Genomic DNA, 19,094 nt, shown 5'->3' with positions numbered 1-19,094 from the left:
GGAGGCGTCTCATTCAAACGGCCCAATCAGCGGTCGCGTTGCCCCGCGCGTCTTTTCTCTCTCTACCCTCCCGTCTCAGCGCCCCCGTTCTCCAGGGACCCCATTACGACCCCCGCGCGTCCCCATTGGCCAACCCGCCGCGCGCCCCCCTGCCCAGCTTCTCCTCCTCCTTCCCGCAGCTTACGGGAGGGGAGCGAGTGCCTCGAACGCCGAGGACCGTGCGCGGTGACGTCACGGGTCGAGGCGCGCCGCCTCGGAGCCGCGGGGGGGTGTGGTCTACGGGTGGCTATAAAAGGGGGGCGGTGCGCGCGCGACCGGCTCAGTGCGGCCGGGCGCTCGGGGCGGGCGGAGTTCCGAGGGCGCTGCGCGGCGGCCGGCGGAGGCAGCGGGGAGCGGAGCGGGGCCGCCGGAGCCTCTCCAGGGCCGCAGCGGCGGCAGTTGGGCCCCCCGCCCCAGCCGGCGGCCCGGAGAGCGCAGGAAGGGGGCCGGGGGGACCCGCCCCCGGCCGGCCACAGTCATGGTGAGCGCGGAGGCCAGGCCTGGGAGGGGCGGTCGGGGTTCCCCCCGGAGGAGGAGGCGGGGTCTCAGGAGCCTCTCGCGGACGGCCCGGGGAAGTGGGGGGCCCGCCTGGGGTCCCGGGCCGGGAATGGGCTCACGGGCCTTCCTGGAGGCGGGGCGGGAGCGGAGCCTGGGCGGCCCGCAGGGTCCCCGGAGGGGAAGGCCCGGCTGAGTCCCGGGGGGGGCTCAGGGGCTTTGTGGCTCGCCCGTGGGTGTTCCGAGAGCAGGGACGCTCCGCCTCCGTCTCCAGCCCCGAGCTGGGGTTTCGGAGAGGGCTTCACCAAGGTTAGGTAGGGGAGGGGACCGAGGTAGGCCTCGGGCGTACCCGGAACCACGGGGGACCGTGCCGGACGATGAGCGAGCTGTGGATGCTTCTGGAGAAGGGGGACCCATCCGCAAGCCCCTTCGGAGACCCCCCCCCCACTTCTAGTGGGAGGCCAGCTTTGGACGGCCATCTGAAGCATACTGGGTGGGGGTTCTGGGAGTGCAGGGTCAACACCAGGGTGGCCACTGCGTCCTTAGATCGTGCAGGAGGCCCGGCCCGGCCAGCGACTCACCCGCTTCTCTCTGTGTCCAGAACTCCAATGTGGAGAACCTGCCCCCCCACATCATTCGCCTGGTGTATAAGGAGGTGACAACGCTGACTGCTGACCCGCCTGACGGCATCAAGGTCTTTCCCAATGAGGAAGACCTCACTGACCTGCAGGTCACCATCGAGGGCCCTGGTGAGTGTGGGATTGGAGGAGGAGGAGGTGCCTAGAACTTTCCCTTCTTCAGTGCCAGCGTAGGTCAGGAAGACAGACAGCGTGGGGTTCACTTACACGTGGAATCTAAAAAGCAAACGAACACACCAAAAAAAGCAGAACTAGAGCGAGGACAGGAAGCCCCCATTATAAGCTGAGCCCTGCCAGGTGCTGGGGACACAGCTGAGGTGCTGGTGTGCTGCGCAGGGACACCTCTTACCCTCGGGGCTCACGGTTTGCAGGGCAGGACAACACAGATAGCAAGTTACCGCGGATATTTTTGCTGCGGGTAGTGAGAAAACCCTGACCCCCGGGAGCGCGTTCAAGGGGCGCCTTGCCGGGGCTCATCAGATGCGGGTTCTCTGGAGGGTGGGCCAGATGAGCGCAGACTCCTTGCTGCTGTGCCGGGGGCCCCCAGGACAGGGCAGGGAACAGGCCAGATGCAGCGTCCCGGGAGGGAACGGCAGTAACCGAGTGATCACACGCGGTTGTGGAGCCACGCGGTGATACAGTGAGTTGTGTCTACGGAGGAAGCCAAGGGGTGCCACAAGCGTGGGGTGGAGGAGCTGGTCGGGGGTGGGGCAGTGGGAGGGTGTCAGCGCTCCCCAGTAGGCCACGTCCTGAGGCAGGCGCCCTGGATACTTGGTAGAAACAGGAAGAAGAGACCGATGAAGCTTTTAGGGCTTGTAGGAGTCTGGAAGGAGGTGGGAAAGGAATCCGTTGCTGGATTTCAAGCGGATGTGAAGGCTGCACTGTTCAGCTGACGGGGAGGGGGCGGTCAGGAGACCGTGGACCACTGGCGTTGGGTGAGAGTGAAATGGCTTGGCTGCACTAGGGGTTGGGGTCAGATTCAGGAGGGGACCAGGAGGTCAGCTGCCCAGGCTACCACGGAGGGATGTGGTGACGGGGGCATGAGGAACCACTGTGGGTCTGGAACCACTCCCCCTTTTGTTGCGAGGCGAGCAAGTTGGGGGATGAGAACCATTCATTGAGGTGGGCAGACGAGAAGACCATGGAGGTTACAGAACAGTCCCGTCATTTGTCTGCGGGCCTTCCAAGTAGACGGTTTTCCAGAGAGCCAGTGGGGGGGAGTGTCTGCCCTTCTTGGGAAGGGGACGTGACTGGGACACTTGAGAGATGAGACCTCCAGGGGTGCCTATGGGGGTCCCCTAACCTAGCCCCATCCCACTCTCAAGAATGCCTCAGTCTGGTGGAGGAGGCAGCGGGGCACTAGCCTCAGCCAGCCTGAAGACGAGGTTTTGGGGTTTTTTGTGGTGCCAGAGAGTCCTGAGCCTCCTAACCGAACCCCCTCTCCCTTACTGCAGAGGGGACTCCTTATGCCGGAGGCCTGTTCCGTATGAAACTCCTGCTGGGGAAGGACTTTCCTGCCTCCCCACCCAAGGGCTACTTCCTGACCAAGATTTTCCACCCCAACGTGGGCGCCAACGGTGAGATCTGTGTCAACGTGCTCAAGAGGGACTGGACAGCTGAGCTGGGCATCCGGCATGTGCTGCTGGTGAGTTCTGGGGTGGCCCAGGCGCCTCCCTCCTGGACGTCCCACGGATGTCTGAGCCGTGGTGCACGGTGTCTGTCTGAAAATCAGCCCTGAAGGAGTTGGGGGCTTCCATGTAAAAATCCAGGTTTCCAGCTGGGAAGTTCTGGAAGGATTGGCAGCGCTTGAGCCAGGACACTGAGTATGCTTGTCCAGGCTGCGTGGTGCCTGGGGCAGTCTTGCCGTAGAGCAGGCGATGGGTTTGTATCCTGGGACGCTTTCCTGGTGGTACAAGCCAGCATGCGGTCAGGGGTGTTGTTTCTTTCCCGAGCTAGAGTTCATGGTATCGTCAAATTCGACAGTCTAAAGTCTAGTTCGTTAGTTAGGCGGTGGTCTCCTCTGTGGTTCTAGACTATTTTCATGAACTGTCGTTTCCCAGCCATCAGTGATTTGGCCCGCCAGGGACGTTTTGGGTTGTAAGCGTTGTATCTAGTGGGGGCAGACCAGGGGTGCTGCCTGAGGCCCCCACAGAGCCGTGTCAGCTGAGCCAGCATGGAGACGCCCGTGATCCCCACGGGTCACTAGAACAGTTAGGTCACCTACTGGCTCCGTCGGAAGAGCAGGCGACTCTTGATCTCTGGGGCGTGCGTTCAAACCCCATGTTGGGTGTAGAGCTTACTTCAAAAAAAGAAAAATTTTTGATGGAATTGCTGAGGGGCCCTGGGGCAGATGGTGGGGGGGTGGGGAAACTGAGTTTCCTGCAGGGCACTTGGGGAGGATTGAGCTCCAAGGTAAACATCCTACTCCTCCTGTCCCTGGAGTGTCAGCCGCGGCTGCTGGGGACCCTGGAGATGAGCTCACGGAGTGACTGTGTCCCCGGTGATCCCGAGGAGCTGCAGTGTGTGGGGAGCTGCGGGTGGGGCCTCTGGCTGTGGGGTCAGGGGTCCCTGATGGGCATCGCCTTGCGTGTCTCAGCAGCCAGGGGAGCTGCTCTTGCTGGCCTCGTTTGCAGACAAGAAAGGTCTTGTCACCTGATGGAGGCCATGCATGTTTTGGGCATTGCAGGCTCCCTGTCACAGTGGCTGACGTGGAGGTGGGACAGACGACCGCGGTGTCAGGGCCACTGCTGGTCCAGCCAGACCCACCTCAGGCTCCCCCAGCGCTGCCCGCCACACCTATATGGAGTCCGTGCACTTTGGGCTTTAGTTTGCTCCTCCGTGAAAAGGGGCTCGAGAAGGGAAGGGGTACTGGGACTGCTTCCCTTCCTAGATCTCCTTCTGGGTGCTCCTCAAGTACTGGCCCCCCAGTGGGCCTTTGCAGGTGACACTGAGCAAAGCGGAGGACACAGGTGTGAGCAGGGCCAGAGTCGGCTTGGGGGGGAGGGTGTGGAGAGCAGGGAACACCAGTGTGGAGGCCCTAAGGCTGGACTCCGGAGGCTTGGGGGGCCCCCGTGGGTGGCCCAGCCCTGACCTTGGCCTTCTCCCCACAGACCATCAAGTGCCTGCTGATCCACCCGAACCCCGAGTCGGCCCTCAACGAGGAGGCAGGCCGCCTGCTCTTAGAGAACTACGAGGAGTACGCGGCCCGTGCCCGCCTGCTCACCGAGATCCACGGGGGCGCCGGTGGGCCCAGCGGCGGGAGCGCCGAGGCCAGCAGGGCCGTGGCCAGCGGGGGTGCGGCCCCCTCCGCTGACCCCATGGGCCCGGGAGGGGCCGACGGTCCCATGGCCAAGAAGCATGCGGGCGAGCGGGATAAGAAGCTGGCGGCCAAGAAAAAGACGGACAAGAAGCGGGCACTGCGGCGACTGTAGTGGGTTTTTCTCCCAGCTCTACCCCCTCCCCCGACCCCAACCCCCGACCCCCAACGCTGTCTCTAAGTTATTTAAATTATGGCTGGGGTGGGGGAGGGTGCGGGGGCACTGGGACCTGGATTTGTTTTTCTAAATAAAGTTGGAAAAGCAGCTGCTCTGCCTCACAGACACCCCAGGACCGCCTCAGCCACACTGGTCCCCCTGGCCCTGGAAGTGCGTGCGTGGACTTGCCGTGCGGGGAGTGGCGGGGTCGGCTGCGGGGGAGGAGGGAGCCCCATGTCCCCCCTGAAAGCGGGGGAGCTGGGCCTGCTCTCCATCACATTTGCCCTTGTTCTTGCCTGAAGTAGGTGTGTGACTTGGCAGGCTCCCTGCCTGGGACAGCCAGGTGACAGGTGTGGGGCCAGCTGCTGGCAGCTCAGCACCTGATCCAGCTCAGGGTAGCAAACCATGTTCCATGTGTGCTTCTGCATCCCAGGCCTCAAACGACGCCCGTCCAACCCTTTCTGTTGCTCTGTGGCCCGGGCGTGGCGAGCTGGCCACTCTGGTTTCACTAGCGAAGGCGTCTGCCAGGCCACATCCCCAGCTCTTGAAGCTGATGGTGGGTTTCAGGTCCTCCGCTCTTGGAAGCTGCCTGGGTTACTCCCCTGCGGGCTCCTCTCCCCTGCCCCTCTCAGCCTCAGGTGCCCCACTTAAGGGCCAGGTCCTTCAGATAGGCTCAGCTGATGGGGTGGGGCCACCCAGGTTCTCCTGTTTAACCCCAAGTGACCTCCTCATAGAAATCAATCTGTCACATGGACAGGTTCTGCCCCCCACACACACACTCCAGGGGAGGGCCAGGAGACGTGCGGCAAGTTGGCCTCCTGTCCCATCCTGCTTGACTGCAAGCTGGTGGCCCTTGTACGTCACAGACTTTCGTTGGGGCCAGAGGTGAAGGCCGCAAAGCCAGAGTGGTGGAGTAGGGAGGAAGAGTGGGCCTTGGCAGAAACTGTTGAAGGCACAGAGGGGTTTTTTTTTAAGATTTTATTTATTTATTTGACAGAGACACAGCGGGAGAGGGGAACACAAGCAGGGGGAGTGGGAGAGGGAGAAGCAGGCCTCCCGCCGAGCAGGGAGCCCGATGCGGGGCCCGATCCCAGGATCCCGGGATCGTGACCTGAGCCGAAGGCAGACGCTTAACGACAGCCACCCAGGTGCCCCGGCACAGAGGCTTTAAATTGGCTTACTGTCCATTAACAAAAATTTTATGGTCTTCTCAAAAAAGGATAACGGAAAGAGAAAGGAAACTGCGTCTACATTAAAGACTTGTACGTGAACTCTCATAGTTGCTTCCTTAGTGCTGGATGAAAAATGGAAACAACCCCAATGCTCAACAGATGAAGGAGTAAAAGAAACTGAGTTCATAGACGGGGATAGCACTCGGCAAAAGATTAACACCAAAACAGCACGGACGAACCTCAAAAATACTCTGTGCTAAGTGAAGCCATATTCAAAAGTGTACAGGATACCTGAATCCACTGAGAGGAAATGCCCGAACAGGCAGTAGCGCGTGGTGCCCAGAAGCAGGGCGCCGGCCATCTGGGATCGGGGAGGCAGGCATGGGGGGCTTTCCAGGCTGAGGAGCGTGTTCCAGACCCCAGTCATACCGGTGGTCACACGGGTGCATAAATGTGTCAGAACTTCAACTATACTTTTTTTTTTTTTTTTCCAGATTTTATTTGTCAGAGAGCACACAAGCAGGGGCAGCGGCATGCAGAGGAAGAGGCAGGCCTCCCACCAAGCACGGGGCCCGATGCGGGGCTCGATCCCAGGACCCTGGGATCATGACCTGAGCTGAAGGCAGACGCCCAACGACTGAGCCACCCAGGCATCCCAAAACTTCAACTATACTTAAAATAGGTGTGTTTTTGTGTAAACTATATCCATGAAGTTTATTTAAATATTTTTAAATCAACTTGTTTATCTAAAGTAGATGGACGATAAGTCAGTGGGACAGAAGGTATTTGCAAGACCTAGAACCAAAAAGGACTAATCCAAAGCATATAAAGAGCCCTTACAAATCAATAAGAAAAACACGGGGCGCCTGGGTGGCTCAGTTGGTTGGGCGACTGCCTTCGGCTCAGGTCATGATCCTGGAGTCCCGGGATCGAGCCCCGCATCGGGCTCCCTGCTCGGCAGGGAGTCTGCTTCTCCCTCTGACCCTCCTCCCTCTCATGTACTCGCTCTCTCTCATTCTCTCTGTCTCAAATAAATAAATAAAATCTTAAAAAAAAAATAAATAAGAAAAACACAAGAGTTGGCAAAAGCACTTAAGCACGTCACAAAAAGAGGATATCCACACGACGGCCAAACACAGAAGACAGTCCTCACGAGTAGTTGAGAGAATGCGGTGTAAGCTAGAGTCGGTGGGACCCCACTGCCGAAGCAGAAACGTTTAAAGTCTGACGACACCAAGTGCTGACAAGGTCGTCGGGCCTCGGACACCTTCACATGCCACTGGTGGGAGCACGTGACGGTGAAACGCGCATGGAAGCTTGGTAGAAAGTGGAAAGTACGCACCCCTTACTCCTCAGCATCCTTGCAGGTATGCCGCGGGCTTTCGCCATTTGTCCTAATTACAAGGAGTACACACACAGCCGCACATTCAGGAAACAATGCCTGGGCGAAAAGTGGAATTACCACTGCTTCCAGCAGCATGGAGAGATCACGGACGTCACAATCAGCCAAACCAGCAAGTCACGAGAGATTGCCACGATTCGGATCCTTCGTGCACGATGCCAAGGCGAAAATAAGTCATCCTGGGGGCGCCCGGGGGGCTCAGTCGTTGAGCGTCTGCCTTTGGCTCGGGTAGTGATCCCAGGGTCCTGGGATCGAGTCCCGCATTGGGCTCCCTGCTCGGCAGGAGCCTGCTTCTCCCTCTGCCTGCAGCTCCCCCTGCCTGTGCTGTCTCTCTCTTTCTCTCTCTGACAAAAAAATAAATAAAATCTTAAAAAAAAAGATTTTTAAGTGATCCCTACACCCAGCAGGAGGCTTGAACTCAACCCTGAGATCAGGACTTGCACACTCCACCAACCCAGCCAGCGAGGCACCCCGTACTGCAGAATTTTTAAAACGCGAAGAAACTCATTATGTGTGAATATGGGCTGATCTCCAAGCTTGACTAAGTGAACAAAAAGCAACAATGGTGAACAGTGCATATGATATAGTACCATTTCTGTTCATTTTTTTAAAAGATTTTATTTGAGAGAAAGACTGAGTAGGGAGAGGGGCAGAGGGAGAGAGAAAGAATCCCCCGAGCAGACTCCCCACTGAGCAGAGGGCCCCACGGGGGGACTCGATCCCACAACTCATGAAATCATGACTTGAGCTGAAACCAAAAGTTGGATGCTTAACTGAGCCACCCAGGTGCCCCTCTGTTAATTTATTTTAAATTTTTGTTTTTGTTTTTAAGATTTTATTTGTCAGAGAGACAGAGTGTGTACGAGCAGGGGAAGGCATCCCTAAATTTTTCTTTAAGATAGGATAGGGGTGCCTGGGTGGCTCAGTTGTTAAGCGTCTGCCTTAGGCTCAGGTCGTGATCCCAGGGTCCTGGGACCAAGCCCCACATCGAGCTCCACATCGGGCTCCCTGCTCCGCGGGAAGCCTGCTTCTCCCTCTCCCACTCCCCCTGCTTGTGTTCCCTCTCTCACTGTGTCTGTCAAATAAATAAATAAAATCTTTTTAAAAATTTAAAAAAAAAATAGGATACGTGTCAGGATGCCTGAGTGTCTCAGGCAGTTAAGGGTCTGCCTTTGGCTCAGGTCATGATCCCAGGGTCCTGGGATCCTCCTCCTCCCTCTGCCTGCCACTCCCCCTGCTTGTACTCACTCTCTCTTACAAATAAATAAAATTTAAAAAATAAAATAAAATAGGATACGTGTTACTTGCTCGCATATGAATTTAATGCTTCCGGAAGGTCCACATTGGAACCTGGGAATACTAATTGCCTCAAGGAAGGAGAGCTTAGGATACCTCATGAATGTTACTCTTTCAAAAAACAAATTCTTTTTTTTTTTTTTAGATAAAGGTTTCTACAAAGGGGGGCATACCCTGGTGGCTCAGTCGGTTAAGCGTCTGCCTTCAGCTCAGGTCATGATCTCAGGGTCCTGGGATCGAGCCCCGAATCCGGCTCCCTGCTCAGCAGGAAGCCTGCTTCTCCCTCTCCTTCCGCCCCTCCGCCTGCTTGTGCTCCCTCTCTAGCTCTATCTCAAACAAATAAATAAAATCTTTACAAAGTTTCTACAAAGAAACAGCTCCCTCTCATTCCTGTCTCCCCGACACCCAGTTCCCTTTATCACAGACAACCAGTGTTACCAAGTGCGTCTATATTTTTCCCAAGAAATTCTACAAGAATGCAAGCAAATTTAAATATTAGTTCTGTCAAGCCCCTTTTATTTTCCTCACAGCATGCAGTATCCTGGACACAGCATGCCGCTCTTTGCTTTTTCTTCTTTTCTCTAAGATTTTATTTATTGGAGAGGGGGTGCAGAGGGTGGGAGAGAATCCCAAGCAGAAGTGCGTGCCGCGTGCGGAGCTGGATGCGGGGCTCCAGCCCAGGACTGCGAGATCACGACCTGAGCTGCAGTCAAGTCAGATGCTTAACCGACTGAAGCACCTGAGCCACCCAGGCGCGCCTGCTCCTTGCTTTGTCAGCTACACCAGACGTCTTGGAGGTCTGTGCACAACAGCACCTCCCTGCTCTCGGTTCCATCACATACACGTGCCACGATGTCAATCACATGTCCTGTTCTCATTGACCAGCAACGCCAGAACGAATAACCTGTGGACACGGGCCATTTGGCACACAAGGGAACAGATCTTCAGAGCAAATCTTAGAAGTGACATTCCCGTGCCAACGCATACATTTGTTTGTAATTTGTACAGATGTTGCTGAATTGTTCGCCACGCGGTTTGTACCAGTCTACGCTGTCAGCAACGCAAGCATACCCATTCCGCCATGCATGAGCTAGCACTTTGAGCTCCACCTAAGATGGGGGTTTTTCGCAGTCTGAGAATCATAGACCATCTTAGAATTTTTATTTATTTATTTGAGAGGGAGAGAGAAAGAGAGGAAGCGAGAGGCAAGAGCAGGGGAAGAGAGAAGCAGAGTCCCCGCTGAGCAAAGAGCTGGGATCATGACCTGAGCCAAAGGCAGACACTTAACCCACTGAGCCACCCAGGTGCCCCTATCTTAGAATTTTTCCCCCCAAAGATTCCACTTATTTATTTGACAGAGAGAGACAGTGAGAGAGGGAACACAAGCAGGGGGAGTGGGAGAGGGAGAAGCAGGCTTCCTGCCGAGCAGGGAGCCCGATGCGGGGCTCGATCCCAGGACTCTGGGATCATGACCTGAGCCGAAGGCAGACGCTTAACGACTGAGCCACTCAGGCACCCCTATCTTAGAATTTTTTTAATAGGCTTTTTTTTTTTTTTTAAGAATAGTTCTGGATTTCTGGAAAAATTATGAGGACAATACAATGTTCCCTATTGCTGCCTCTCTCTGATAAATACTATATTAAATATAGATGCTAAAACAAATATGCTGGTTCTGCTGGGAGAGAGCCCAGGGCCAGGGGTGAACACACAATAGGGGCTGACTCAGCAGGCTGCTCGAACCCCACATGTACACAGAACAGTTTCCAAAAAAGATAAACATGTTGCAGAACCAGAGGCTGGGGTCCTGGGGCCCCTCTCCCCCTGGATACTCTCCTTGCATTTGCACATCTCCAAACCTCATGAATGTGCCATTCTCATAACGAAAGACTTTCAAAGAATAGATGATTTTATTCCAGCAAATGACTACAAGAGAAACGAAAGGAACTCAACACAATTGCTGGTCGGCCTGGATCAGAAAAGCTGCAGAGGATGCCCTCACACACAGGCACACACGCCGGGGCCACTCGCACAAGCTTGGAAACACAGGCTATTGGGGGGTGTGGATTTAGGACAGGTGTTCAAAATGCTCCGGAAAAGCCAAGCATCATTTTGCTTGCGGGCAGTTACAGACCTGGAAAATCATCTCAGATGGTTTGAGTCCATCTGGTCAAAATAACTCGTAATAGTAAACATTCATTCACTCACGCAAAGATTTGCGGGCATGACACGGCAGGCCTTTTCCTGAACTTTTTGCACACTGCACCTCCTTGACGGTATCAGGAAGCCGGGGCTGTTGCCATGCGCACGTCACAGATGAGGGAACAAGGGCACAGGGAAGTCGAGCCATTTGCCCAAGGTTGCACAGCCAAGGGGCGCAAATGCAAGCAAATCTAAATATAGAGAGCCCCAGCTTATCTCCTGTGCCAGTACAGGTGGAAATATAATCCAGGCCAGCCCCTGCCACGAACGGAGCACGTCTCAGCCCCGAGTCCCCAGAGCCGAGTGATGCCATGTGGGAGCCACCAAGGGTGTGCCCTGCACTCAATTTTGCAAGCATTCCCAGCGCTAGCACTGGAGACAAGCAGCAAACAAAACTAGTCTCTGCTTTGTGGAGCCCTTGAAATAATCCTATTTCACATATGGGGAAACTGAGGCACCAAGAGACTAGGGGGCCCACCCAAATGCCCACAGCTGGGAGCTGGCAAGCCTGTCCTGACCAAGGCAGCCCAACTCCCGTGGCTGCTCTGAGCCACTAGCCCTGATGGGGGAGGTGGGTGGCAGGCTGAGGGGGTGGGGTGGTCTCTCAGCAGGTGTCACCCCATCGCCTCTTGGCCCCACTGTTTCTACCGAGAAGTCAGTTGTCAGTCTCGGGGTTTCCTTGCATGAGTCATTTTTCTCTTGCTGCTTTCCAGATTTTCCCTTTGTCTTTGGCTTTCCGCATTATTACTGTGATGTGTCTGGGTGTTTGAAGTTTACTTTTTTGAGAGAGAGAGACAGACAGACAGTGTGCAACTGGAGGGGGGTAGGGATAGAGAGAATCCCAAGCAGGCTCCATGCCCAGCACAGAGCCTGACACGGGGCTCCATCTCAGGACCCCAGATCATGAGCTGAGCTGAAACCAGGAGTCAGACGCTGAACCAACTGGGCCACCCAGGCGCCCCTGAGGTTTACTTTTTATATTTTCCCTGTTTATCTGTTTTCCAATTTCCATGCCAACACACATCACTTGCGAGGAAAAGGTTTGAATAGATGACCCCATGCGAATCACACCTCCCCAAGTTCTCTCCTTTCCCAGGAGGGAGGAGTTGGGAAGCTGGGGCCTGGGGAGGGGACGCCACGCGTCTGAGTCCAAATGGCACCGGGGACTCCAGCGCAGAGACTCAGGGCGGAGACCTGCTGCCTCCATCCACCCTTCTCCTGGTTCTAGCACCCAAGGGGCATCAAGATGCCTGCTGTGGCTACCCAGCCCAGCCACCCTGATGAGGCCCAGCACCTGAGCCCACGTCACACAGCCTGAGGTCAGGAGAGGCCACACAAGGCGGGAGGACTCAAATACTTCTCTAGAAGATGCCAGCGACTAGCAGGACTCCACGTGGACTGAGGGCTCCAGGGCGGACAGAGAAGAGACACCACCTGACCGCCACCATCAGTACAAGGTGGACAGAGAGCTCGCGGCTGTGAGCCTCCGACCTCATTTCTTCAACGTCCAATACTCACCGAGCATCTTCCAAATGCTGGGGCCCTGGACCAAGTCCCGGCTCACCAGCACAGAGCATACGTGTTAGATGGACATCAGCGCTACGGACAAAAATAAACCTAGGGTGGAGGAAGGGTTTCAATTTTTAATGGACTGATGAGGAAAGAACTCACTTTCAGCTGACATTTAGTAGGGTGAGGCTGAGTCTCACTGCTGGGAAGCACCTTCCAGGGAGAGGAACGGCAAGGACAGATGCCCTGAGGCAGACCTGCCTGGTGGAGGGAGGTGATGTGGAGACAGGCTTAGGCAGCCATGGCCAAGGACCTGCTTTTCATTTGGAGTGGGATGGGAACCCTGGGAGGGTTCTGAGCAGGCTTAAAGCCACTGGACTTAGTTCCAAAAGGATGCCTCTCCATCTGGGTCAAGAACAGACCCAAGTGTGGCAAGGTGGAAGCTACTGCAGGAGCCCAAGAAGGACGAGCGGTTTCGTCAGGAAATAGGTCAGGTTCACGTCTGCAGACTGAGGAAAGCTGGAGGCAAGGGTGTCTCCATCAGGATCTGTGTTGGGGTGAGCCAAGGCAGCCGCTGGAGGCAGGGCTCCTACCCTGAAACAAACGGGGCCTCTGGAGGAAGATGCCCTTGGCCACAGAGCTCTGGTGTGGGGACGGGGAACAGGCTGCGGTCTCAGGACACGGTCTCCAGAATGGTAGGGACCAAGGGTCTACTCAACACTGGATCCTCAATCCATTGCATATTGGCTGGCACATGGCAGGTATGCAGGAAACGGGTCTAGGCAGTGACAGTGGAGACCCTTTCCCCAGGGGAGCCTCAGTGACTCCATCTGTAAAGAGGGAGTGACACCTGCTGTGGTGTCCAGGGTAGTTGGGATGAGAAATGGCCATAAGTATGTACGTGAGTACACACACACAGTGCTTACCTTCTAGAAGACAGAACACTGAGACCTACTGAGCACTTGCCATGTGCAAACCCTGCTCAGCCCTTTGCTTGCCTTAATCTGCTGAGTTTTGACAAGAGGCACAGAGAGGTCCAGTTCCTTGCCCAGAGCCACACAGTGAGGTACGACCCACGAGCCATCACCAGTTTTCTTAAACACCAAGAGGCAGGCAGGCAAGGGTAGGAAACCGGGAGAACCTATTCTAGCTCCCCAGAATGGGAGACAGGATCTCCTGGGGAAGATGGGGCGTGGGGGTGAAGTGAAGAGGCGGCAGCAATGAGGAGTGATCAGGGGAGCACTGCGGTGGGGGGTCTCGAGGGGCAGAAGTGGTGACTGGGAGCAGAGAGCAGGTAGGGGACGCAGGCTGGAGGACAGACGGAGCCAGGAGGAATGGGGCACTCACAGTCCAGCAGGGGCAACAGGTGGCCGTCCAGGTTCCTAGCCAGGAATGGGCTGTTTAACAGTCTGGACCCGTGAGGACGCCGGATCTGCGTCCGTGCCCGAGACCAGCAGCTCCTGCTTCACGGTGGGTACACTCCTGCCCCACAGCTCCATCCACTTCACTCCTGGGGGGCCTAGTCCTTAATCCCTGGGGGAAGCGGCCCCAACCTGCTTCCCACTTCCGTCAGTCTTCAGCCCTCCCCCCCCTCCGCCGGGTCCACAGCCAAGTCCCAGACGATGAAGCCCCACACAGCACACCCCTTCCAGTGCACAGGCCACAGGTGCTGCAGGAGGTAGACCCTTGGCCTGGATCCCCAGCCCTTAGATTTGGGCTCTAAAAGGTCTTTCTTGAAACAGTCATGTGTCCACAAAGAGACTGGGATTGTGAGGACCACAGTGGAGGTTCCCTGTTGAACACACTATCTGCTGCATGGTCACACCTCTGATGTGTTCAACACAAGAACCTGGGCCAAGCCCCATCCCTGAGAGGCAGGAACGCTGGGACGGAGCTCCCCTGACCCAGATCTGCTTCCTCCAGTCCCAAGACACTATGACTCGTATGGTAACAGCAGGTGGAGGGGCGTGCTAGGACACGCAGGTGCACACACGTGGGGCAGAGCCCCAGGATGGCAGACAGGAGGCCCAGGTGAGGAGGTTGACACCTTTATTGCTTTAGAGGCAGGGGCAGGTGCTCAGGAACTCTTGGTGGGGCGGGCCCGCTTCCTCTTCACCATCACGGGCTTCTGGCTGCGCAGGATGGCGCTGGCTCTGCGAATGGCAGCCTGGAGAGACAGGTAGAAGGCTCAGCACGCCCGCCCACACCCGAGTGCGGGTCCAGCCATCAGCAGAGACCCTCCTCGTAGGATGGGCCAGGCTCCCCCAACCACTGCTGGCCCCCACTCACCATGCGCAGGTCTGGGCGGTACTTGTTCTTGCGGATCATGTGCCGGATGCTGCTGAGGGTGGCCCGGGCATTCTTGTTGATGGTGGTTCGAACGTAGGAGGTGGCGGGTTTCCGCTGGCCTGGGGGAAGGGGATGGGGGTGGTGGCGGGGGTGGTGGCAGGGGTGAGTGTGATGGTGCACTCCCCCTGGGAACCTGAGCCCCCAGGCTGTGAGCCTGGGCAGGCCACTCCCTGCAGCCAGCCCCATCCACCCACTGAATCCCCAGGCCAGGCCAGGCCCAGCCTTGAGGCCTGCAGCGGGTCTTCTCCTGTGTCCCTGACAGAAGGTTCATCAAGTCACTTCTCAGAGAGCAAAGCAGAGCAACGGAATGAGGACTCCTGTCCAAAGTCACAGGCACACAGCGGCCATCTGACCACAGCCCGCCTGCCTGGCTCCAGGGCAGGACACTGGCCAGGCAGCAAGTGTCCGTGAGACTGCAGCTCTGGTCTCCTCCTGCCTGCCCCCCAGGGCCCAAGCTACCCCATGTGGAACAAGGGTCTGAAACAAGCTCTGAGGCTCGGGCCTGGATGCTGGAGAACCAGGAAGGCCTCAGGTAAGGCCAGGGTGAGGAGGAGCCCTGCAGAAAGCACCTGCCCACCCCCCATCCGTGCACAGGTGGAGCCTGGACCCCACTGCCCCTGGATCAGAAGGAAAGCACCCCCTTCCTGTGTGCAAAGCTGCCAGCCTCATTCAGGACGTGAAGCAGGACGGAATCCACGGGGTCTTGGCGAGAGTCCTGTGCCCCAAGTAACAGACGGGGAAGGTCTCACCCAAAAACCAAGGACCCTCCAGCACGGCAGTGACTTTCAAGGTCGGCCCGCCCCGTCCCCGACCCCAGCCCAGGAGCACGGTCAGTCCAGGTCCTGACAGCCCAGGAGAGGCCACCCAACAACCCGAGACGGGCAAGTGAGGTTTCCAGGGCCCAGAGCACCAGAACGGTGTTCTCAGAAGCGAGAGAACCCCAGGGGCTCACTGGTGAGCTGAGAAGGGAGCGTAACCCCCTGCAGGGTGGGCAGCGGCCCGATCAAGAGCCAGGTCCCGGACACTGCTGTCCCTGCGCGGGTGCTGGGCTCAAACGCAAACAGACAGCAGCCCTAATGCGAGGCCCGGAGAAACCCCAGAAAGCAAAGCTGGCGGGGCCGAGATGCCGCAGGCCTCCAGCGCCCCTGCCTCTGGGCTCCCGGGTCCCCCTGACCCTCTGAGACACCAAAAGCCCGTCCAGCGGGGGCGGGGCTCGCGCGGCCGCTCCTGAACGCGCACAGCAGGCCGGGCGTCCCACCGCGGCCGCTCCGAGCGGACACCGAGCCTGCCCGTCCTCACCGGCGGGACCCCGGGGACAGCTCCGCGCCTGACCCGCCTCGCGATTTCCCGGGCCGAGGGCCCCCCTTGAGCCCGCCGGCCGCCCGCCGCAGGCGGAGCGACGCCCAGCAGGTGGGTGCTCACCGGACCTCCGCTTCAGGACCACCACCACGCCTTTACCGTCGGCCGCCGGCTCCACGCCCACGGTCTTGCGGTGAATCAGCCCGTTGTAGCGGAACGAGTTGCGAGCCTTCAGGTTGTTGGGCTCCTGGGGAGGAGGGCGCAGCGGGGCCGTGAGGCGGGGCGGGGGGCGGGGGGCAGCCGCCCCAGGCCCAGGCCCAGGCCCCGAGCCCCACTTACAGTGCTGTAGGTCTGCTTGTTCCTCTTGATCAGGAAGCTGGAGCAGTTCCGCACGACCATCCACTGCAGGTGCGCGGACATGGCGGCGCTGCGGGGAGGGCGGCAGGGGAGGCTGTCAGAGGGCGCGGCGGGCCGGCGGCCCACCCGCGTGGCAGCGGCAGGGGCACCCGCAGGGCGCACGGCGACCCCAGGCGGGGGCTGAACTCAGGCGGGGGATGCAGGGGGAGAGAACGTGAGGAGCCGCAGCGAGCTCCGGCGGCGGGCTCGGGGGCGGCCACAGAGGCCAGGCAAGGGCAGGGGCGCCGGGCCTCGGGAAGACGAGGCAACCACGCGGGCGGCGGAGAACCGCGCGCTCACCTCCTCTCGCGACGGCAGCCGGAGACGGAAAGAGGCAAGCAAGGGGCGGGGCGGCGCCTTTAATAGCCACACGCATTTCCGCTTCCTCTGTGGGCACGCGCATGCCCTCGCCTGTCCCCGCCTCCTCCCGGGGCGGCTCGGTGACGTTCGGCCGCTTCCGCCAGCCTGTCGCCGATCGCTCGGAGACCTTCGGAACTCTTCGGCTAGTAACGCTGGGGCGTGTTCTCGGAGGCGGAGCACCACCCTTCCGAGGGCCCTTCGTGTGTTTTCGGAACGGCAGCGCTGGATTTCCGAGTGGGTCCAGTTGGAGAAGCCCCAAGTCCCCTTCCGCAGGGGTTTCTCTCCAGGGTCGCTCACCAGCGCTTTACACAGTATAGGCGCTCGATAAATATTTGTTTTACAAACGAACGTACGGCTGCCTGACTTACTTAAGACGAGCTCCAGGGTCTTCGGATGCTTCCGGTCTTCTTCGCAAGCTCTCGGCTATTCCCGACGAAGGCCCGGAGGCCCTCTCGGGCGTTTTCGGAACCCTTCGGAGACGCCCTCCCGCGGGGTGGCCGCCCCCTCCTCCTGGCGCAAGCCCTTTCGGGTCTGTTCGGAAACACTCGTTTTCCATCCGGCCACGTTCGGAACTCTGCGGCTGACCCCGGCGGACGTCTCGGGTCGTCCTCCGCACGGTGATCTCAAACGGTTTAGAGTCTGGAGAGAAGCTAGGCGGAATGTCCTCGCAGCCTTGCACCCCAGGAGGGCGTGGATCCCCTCCAAGGGCGAGCCGTTTGGAGGGGAAGAGATTTGCATGGGAAAGCTCTCGGTTCCTTCCGCGGGCCGGAGCTGCTGCCCCTCCCCCGTCCTCCCCCTCCGGCCTGCCCGCTGCCGCACCCCATGAACTCCCCAGAAGGTTATTTTCTGTTGTCGCGGTCCTCTTTAGGGGCGGGAGCCCTGCCTGAGGTATCCGCGGGTCTTCAGCCCTCGGCAGCAGGGGCTGGGCGCTTGGGGGGCCTCCGGAGACCCGGGCTCAGCAAAAGGAACGGCACGGCCCCTGTGGCCCCCACGAGTGCACCTGATCTGGGACCGTGTCCGGGAGCTCCGCGAGGGCGGGGGCCTCGTCTGCTCCCTCCCGGCTCGTGGGCTTCGCCCCTAGGGAGTCCCGGCCGCCCAGACGCACTAGGAGAAGCCTGGGGGACTGCCCCGCTGCCCCCGGCACGGCACCCAAATCTGGCGGTGGCGCGCAGAGTGTTGGGAGAGCCACCGCTTCCCAGGGGCGCACGGGCGGCCCCGGGCGACAGGCAATGAGCGAGAGAAATCTCAGCTCCCCAGAGCCCCCCCGTGTTTGCTCCACTAGAGCGCCCTGCCTGCTGACTGCGCGTCCCGGGGCTCTGGGTCCGGGAGCCTTGTCTGATCCTTGTTTCTTGACACGCCACGGGGCCTGGGGCGCAGGGGGCCCCTGGAGCAGGCACTGAGCGGAAAAGACGTCCGGGCTCCCGCAGCACCCCACGCTGCCTCCATAAGGCACCCTGAATTTTAAATGTGTTCCATCGCGCTCCTTGGTGTCCGTAAGGCCCCTCCCACCGTTATCCGGGAGCCGGGCTGCCCCCAGCACAGGCCTCGGAGGGCCGACCTGCCCAGAATCCAAGGCCAGGGCACCCCCCAAGTCGGGCCCGTGTGCACCCCAGCCAGCTCAGGTGACCAGGCGGGCGCCGGGCTCACCTGGCGCCGTCCCCTGACCCCGCCCCGGCCGGGCCGCACCCCGGAACGCTCTCTGGGGGAGCCCGCGCGGCAGAGCAGGGCCATGGCAGCGGCGCCAGCCGTGGGCGCCGCGCAGGGGCCCCCGCCGGGCGCCCCGTCCCCGCCGGCCGGCGCGCCCGGGCCTGCGTCCGGCCTGGGCCGCTGCCGGGTGGCGCTGCTGCTGGCCGTGGCGCTGGACGTGGCGGGCATGGCGGCGCTGCTGACCGGCGTGTTCGCGCAGCTGCAGGTGCGCGGCCGCGACTTCGGCGACCTGCTCATCTACTCGGGCGCGCTGCTCGTCTTCCTGAGCCTGCTCGGCTGGATCCTCTGGTACACCGGCAACATCGAGATCTCGCGCCAGGAGCTCGAGCGCGACTACGGCCTGCGGCCCTCGGCTCTGGCCCGCCTGGCGCGCAAGCTCTCCCGCCGCTGGTCTGCGCCGGCCTCCTCCTCGGGCCCGCGCGGCGCGCCCGGCTCTCTAGGAACGCGCCGTGCCGCCCGCGCGCCCCCGCCGCCCGCCGCCGGCTCCCGCCGCGTGCGCCTGCAGCTCGCTACGCTCGAGGCCGGGCCCGGGGCGGCGGGCGCGGGCAGCGAGTGAGCCCGAGGTGAGGGGTGGGGCAGCGAGTGAGGCGGCAGGGCGAGTTGGAGAGCTGGAGAGACAGAGGGGGAGAGCTGGAGAGACAGAGGGGGAGAGCTGGAGAGACAGAGGGGGAGAGCTGGAGAAACGAGGAGAGGTGGAGAGACAGGGGGAGAGATGGAGAGACGGGGGAGAGATGGAGAGACAGAGGGGGAGATGGAGAGA

The 19,094-nt window shown here is 59.5% G+C and overlaps 3 protein-coding genes across 4 annotated transcripts in view; 2 read left to right on the top strand and 1 right to left on the bottom strand.

Moving 5' to 3' along the window:
* Positions 1-341: 341 nt before the first annotated feature.
* Positions 342-4,765, top strand: UBE2S (ubiquitin conjugating enzyme E2 S). Its single transcript, XM_034986414.1, has 4 exons — positions 342-520; positions 1,136-1,283; positions 2,627-2,817; positions 4,283-4,765. The coding sequence occupies exons 1-4, from the start codon at positions 518-520 to the stop codon at positions 4,601-4,603; spliced, it is 663 nt and encodes a 220-aa protein (XP_034842305.1). The 5' UTR covers positions 342-517; the 3' UTR covers positions 4,604-4,765.
* A 9,490-nt stretch (positions 4,766-14,255) lies between these two features.
* RPL28 (ribosomal protein L28) lies at positions 14,256-16,666 on the bottom strand. The gene is made up of 5 exons (XM_034986455.1): positions 16,568-16,666; positions 16,211-16,298; positions 15,995-16,118; positions 14,513-14,631; positions 14,256-14,390 (listed from the first exon to the last, which is right to left on the bottom strand). Exons 2-5 carry the CDS (start codon positions 16,289-16,291, stop codon positions 14,301-14,303), a joined length of 414 nt encoding a protein of 137 aa, XP_034842346.1. The 5' UTR covers positions 16,292-16,298; positions 16,568-16,666; the 3' UTR covers positions 14,256-14,300.
* Positions 16,667-18,140: 1,474 nt separating this feature from the next.
* The window catches only part of TMEM238 (transmembrane protein 238), an 8,439-nt gene continuing 7,485 nt past the window's right edge, over positions 18,141-19,094 (top strand). For both annotated transcript variants that reach the window (XR_004675897.1, XM_034986445.1), the window contains exon 1: positions 18,141-18,897. Coding sequence is in view for 1 of the 2 variants with exons in the window: in XM_034986445.1 (XP_034842336.1) it covers positions 18,357-18,890 (534 nt within the window). In the remaining variant the exon portion in view is untranslated. The remainder of the gene's footprint in view (positions 18,898-19,094) is intronic.

Source organism: Mirounga leonina, unplaced genomic scaffold, assembly GCF_011800145.1.
Source record: "Mirounga leonina isolate KUSES-001 unplaced genomic scaffold, KU_Mleo_1.0 Mir_376, whole genome shotgun sequence".
Classification (NCBI taxonomy): domain Eukaryota; kingdom Metazoa; phylum Chordata; class Mammalia; order Carnivora; family Phocidae; genus Mirounga; species Mirounga leonina.
The sequence above is the reverse complement of the archived record's forward strand: the minus strand, read 5'-3'. Positions and strand labels throughout refer to the sequence as shown.

Coding starts and splice junctions, on each gene's coding strand:
- UBE2S (XM_034986414.1), top strand. Junction 1,284..2,626: donor GGTCACCATCGAGGGCCCTG/GTGAGTGTGGGA, acceptor CCCTTACTGCAG/AGGGGACTCCTTATGCCGGA. Junction 2,818..4,282: donor GCATCCGGCATGTGCTGCTG/GTGAGTTCTGGG, acceptor TTCTCCCCACAG/ACCATCAAGTGCCTGCTGAT.
- RPL28 (XM_034986455.1), bottom strand. CDS start 16,291: ATGTCCGCGCACCTGCAGTGGATGGTCGTGCGGAACTGCTCCAGCTTC. Junction 16,119..16,210: donor ACAAGCAGACCTACAGCACT/GTAAGTGGGGCT, acceptor CCTCCTCCCCAG/GAGCCCAACAACCTGAAGGC. Junction 14,632..15,994: donor GGTCCTGAAGCGGAGGTCCG/GTGAGCACCCAC, acceptor CCCTTCCCCCAG/GCCAGCGGAAACCCGCCACC.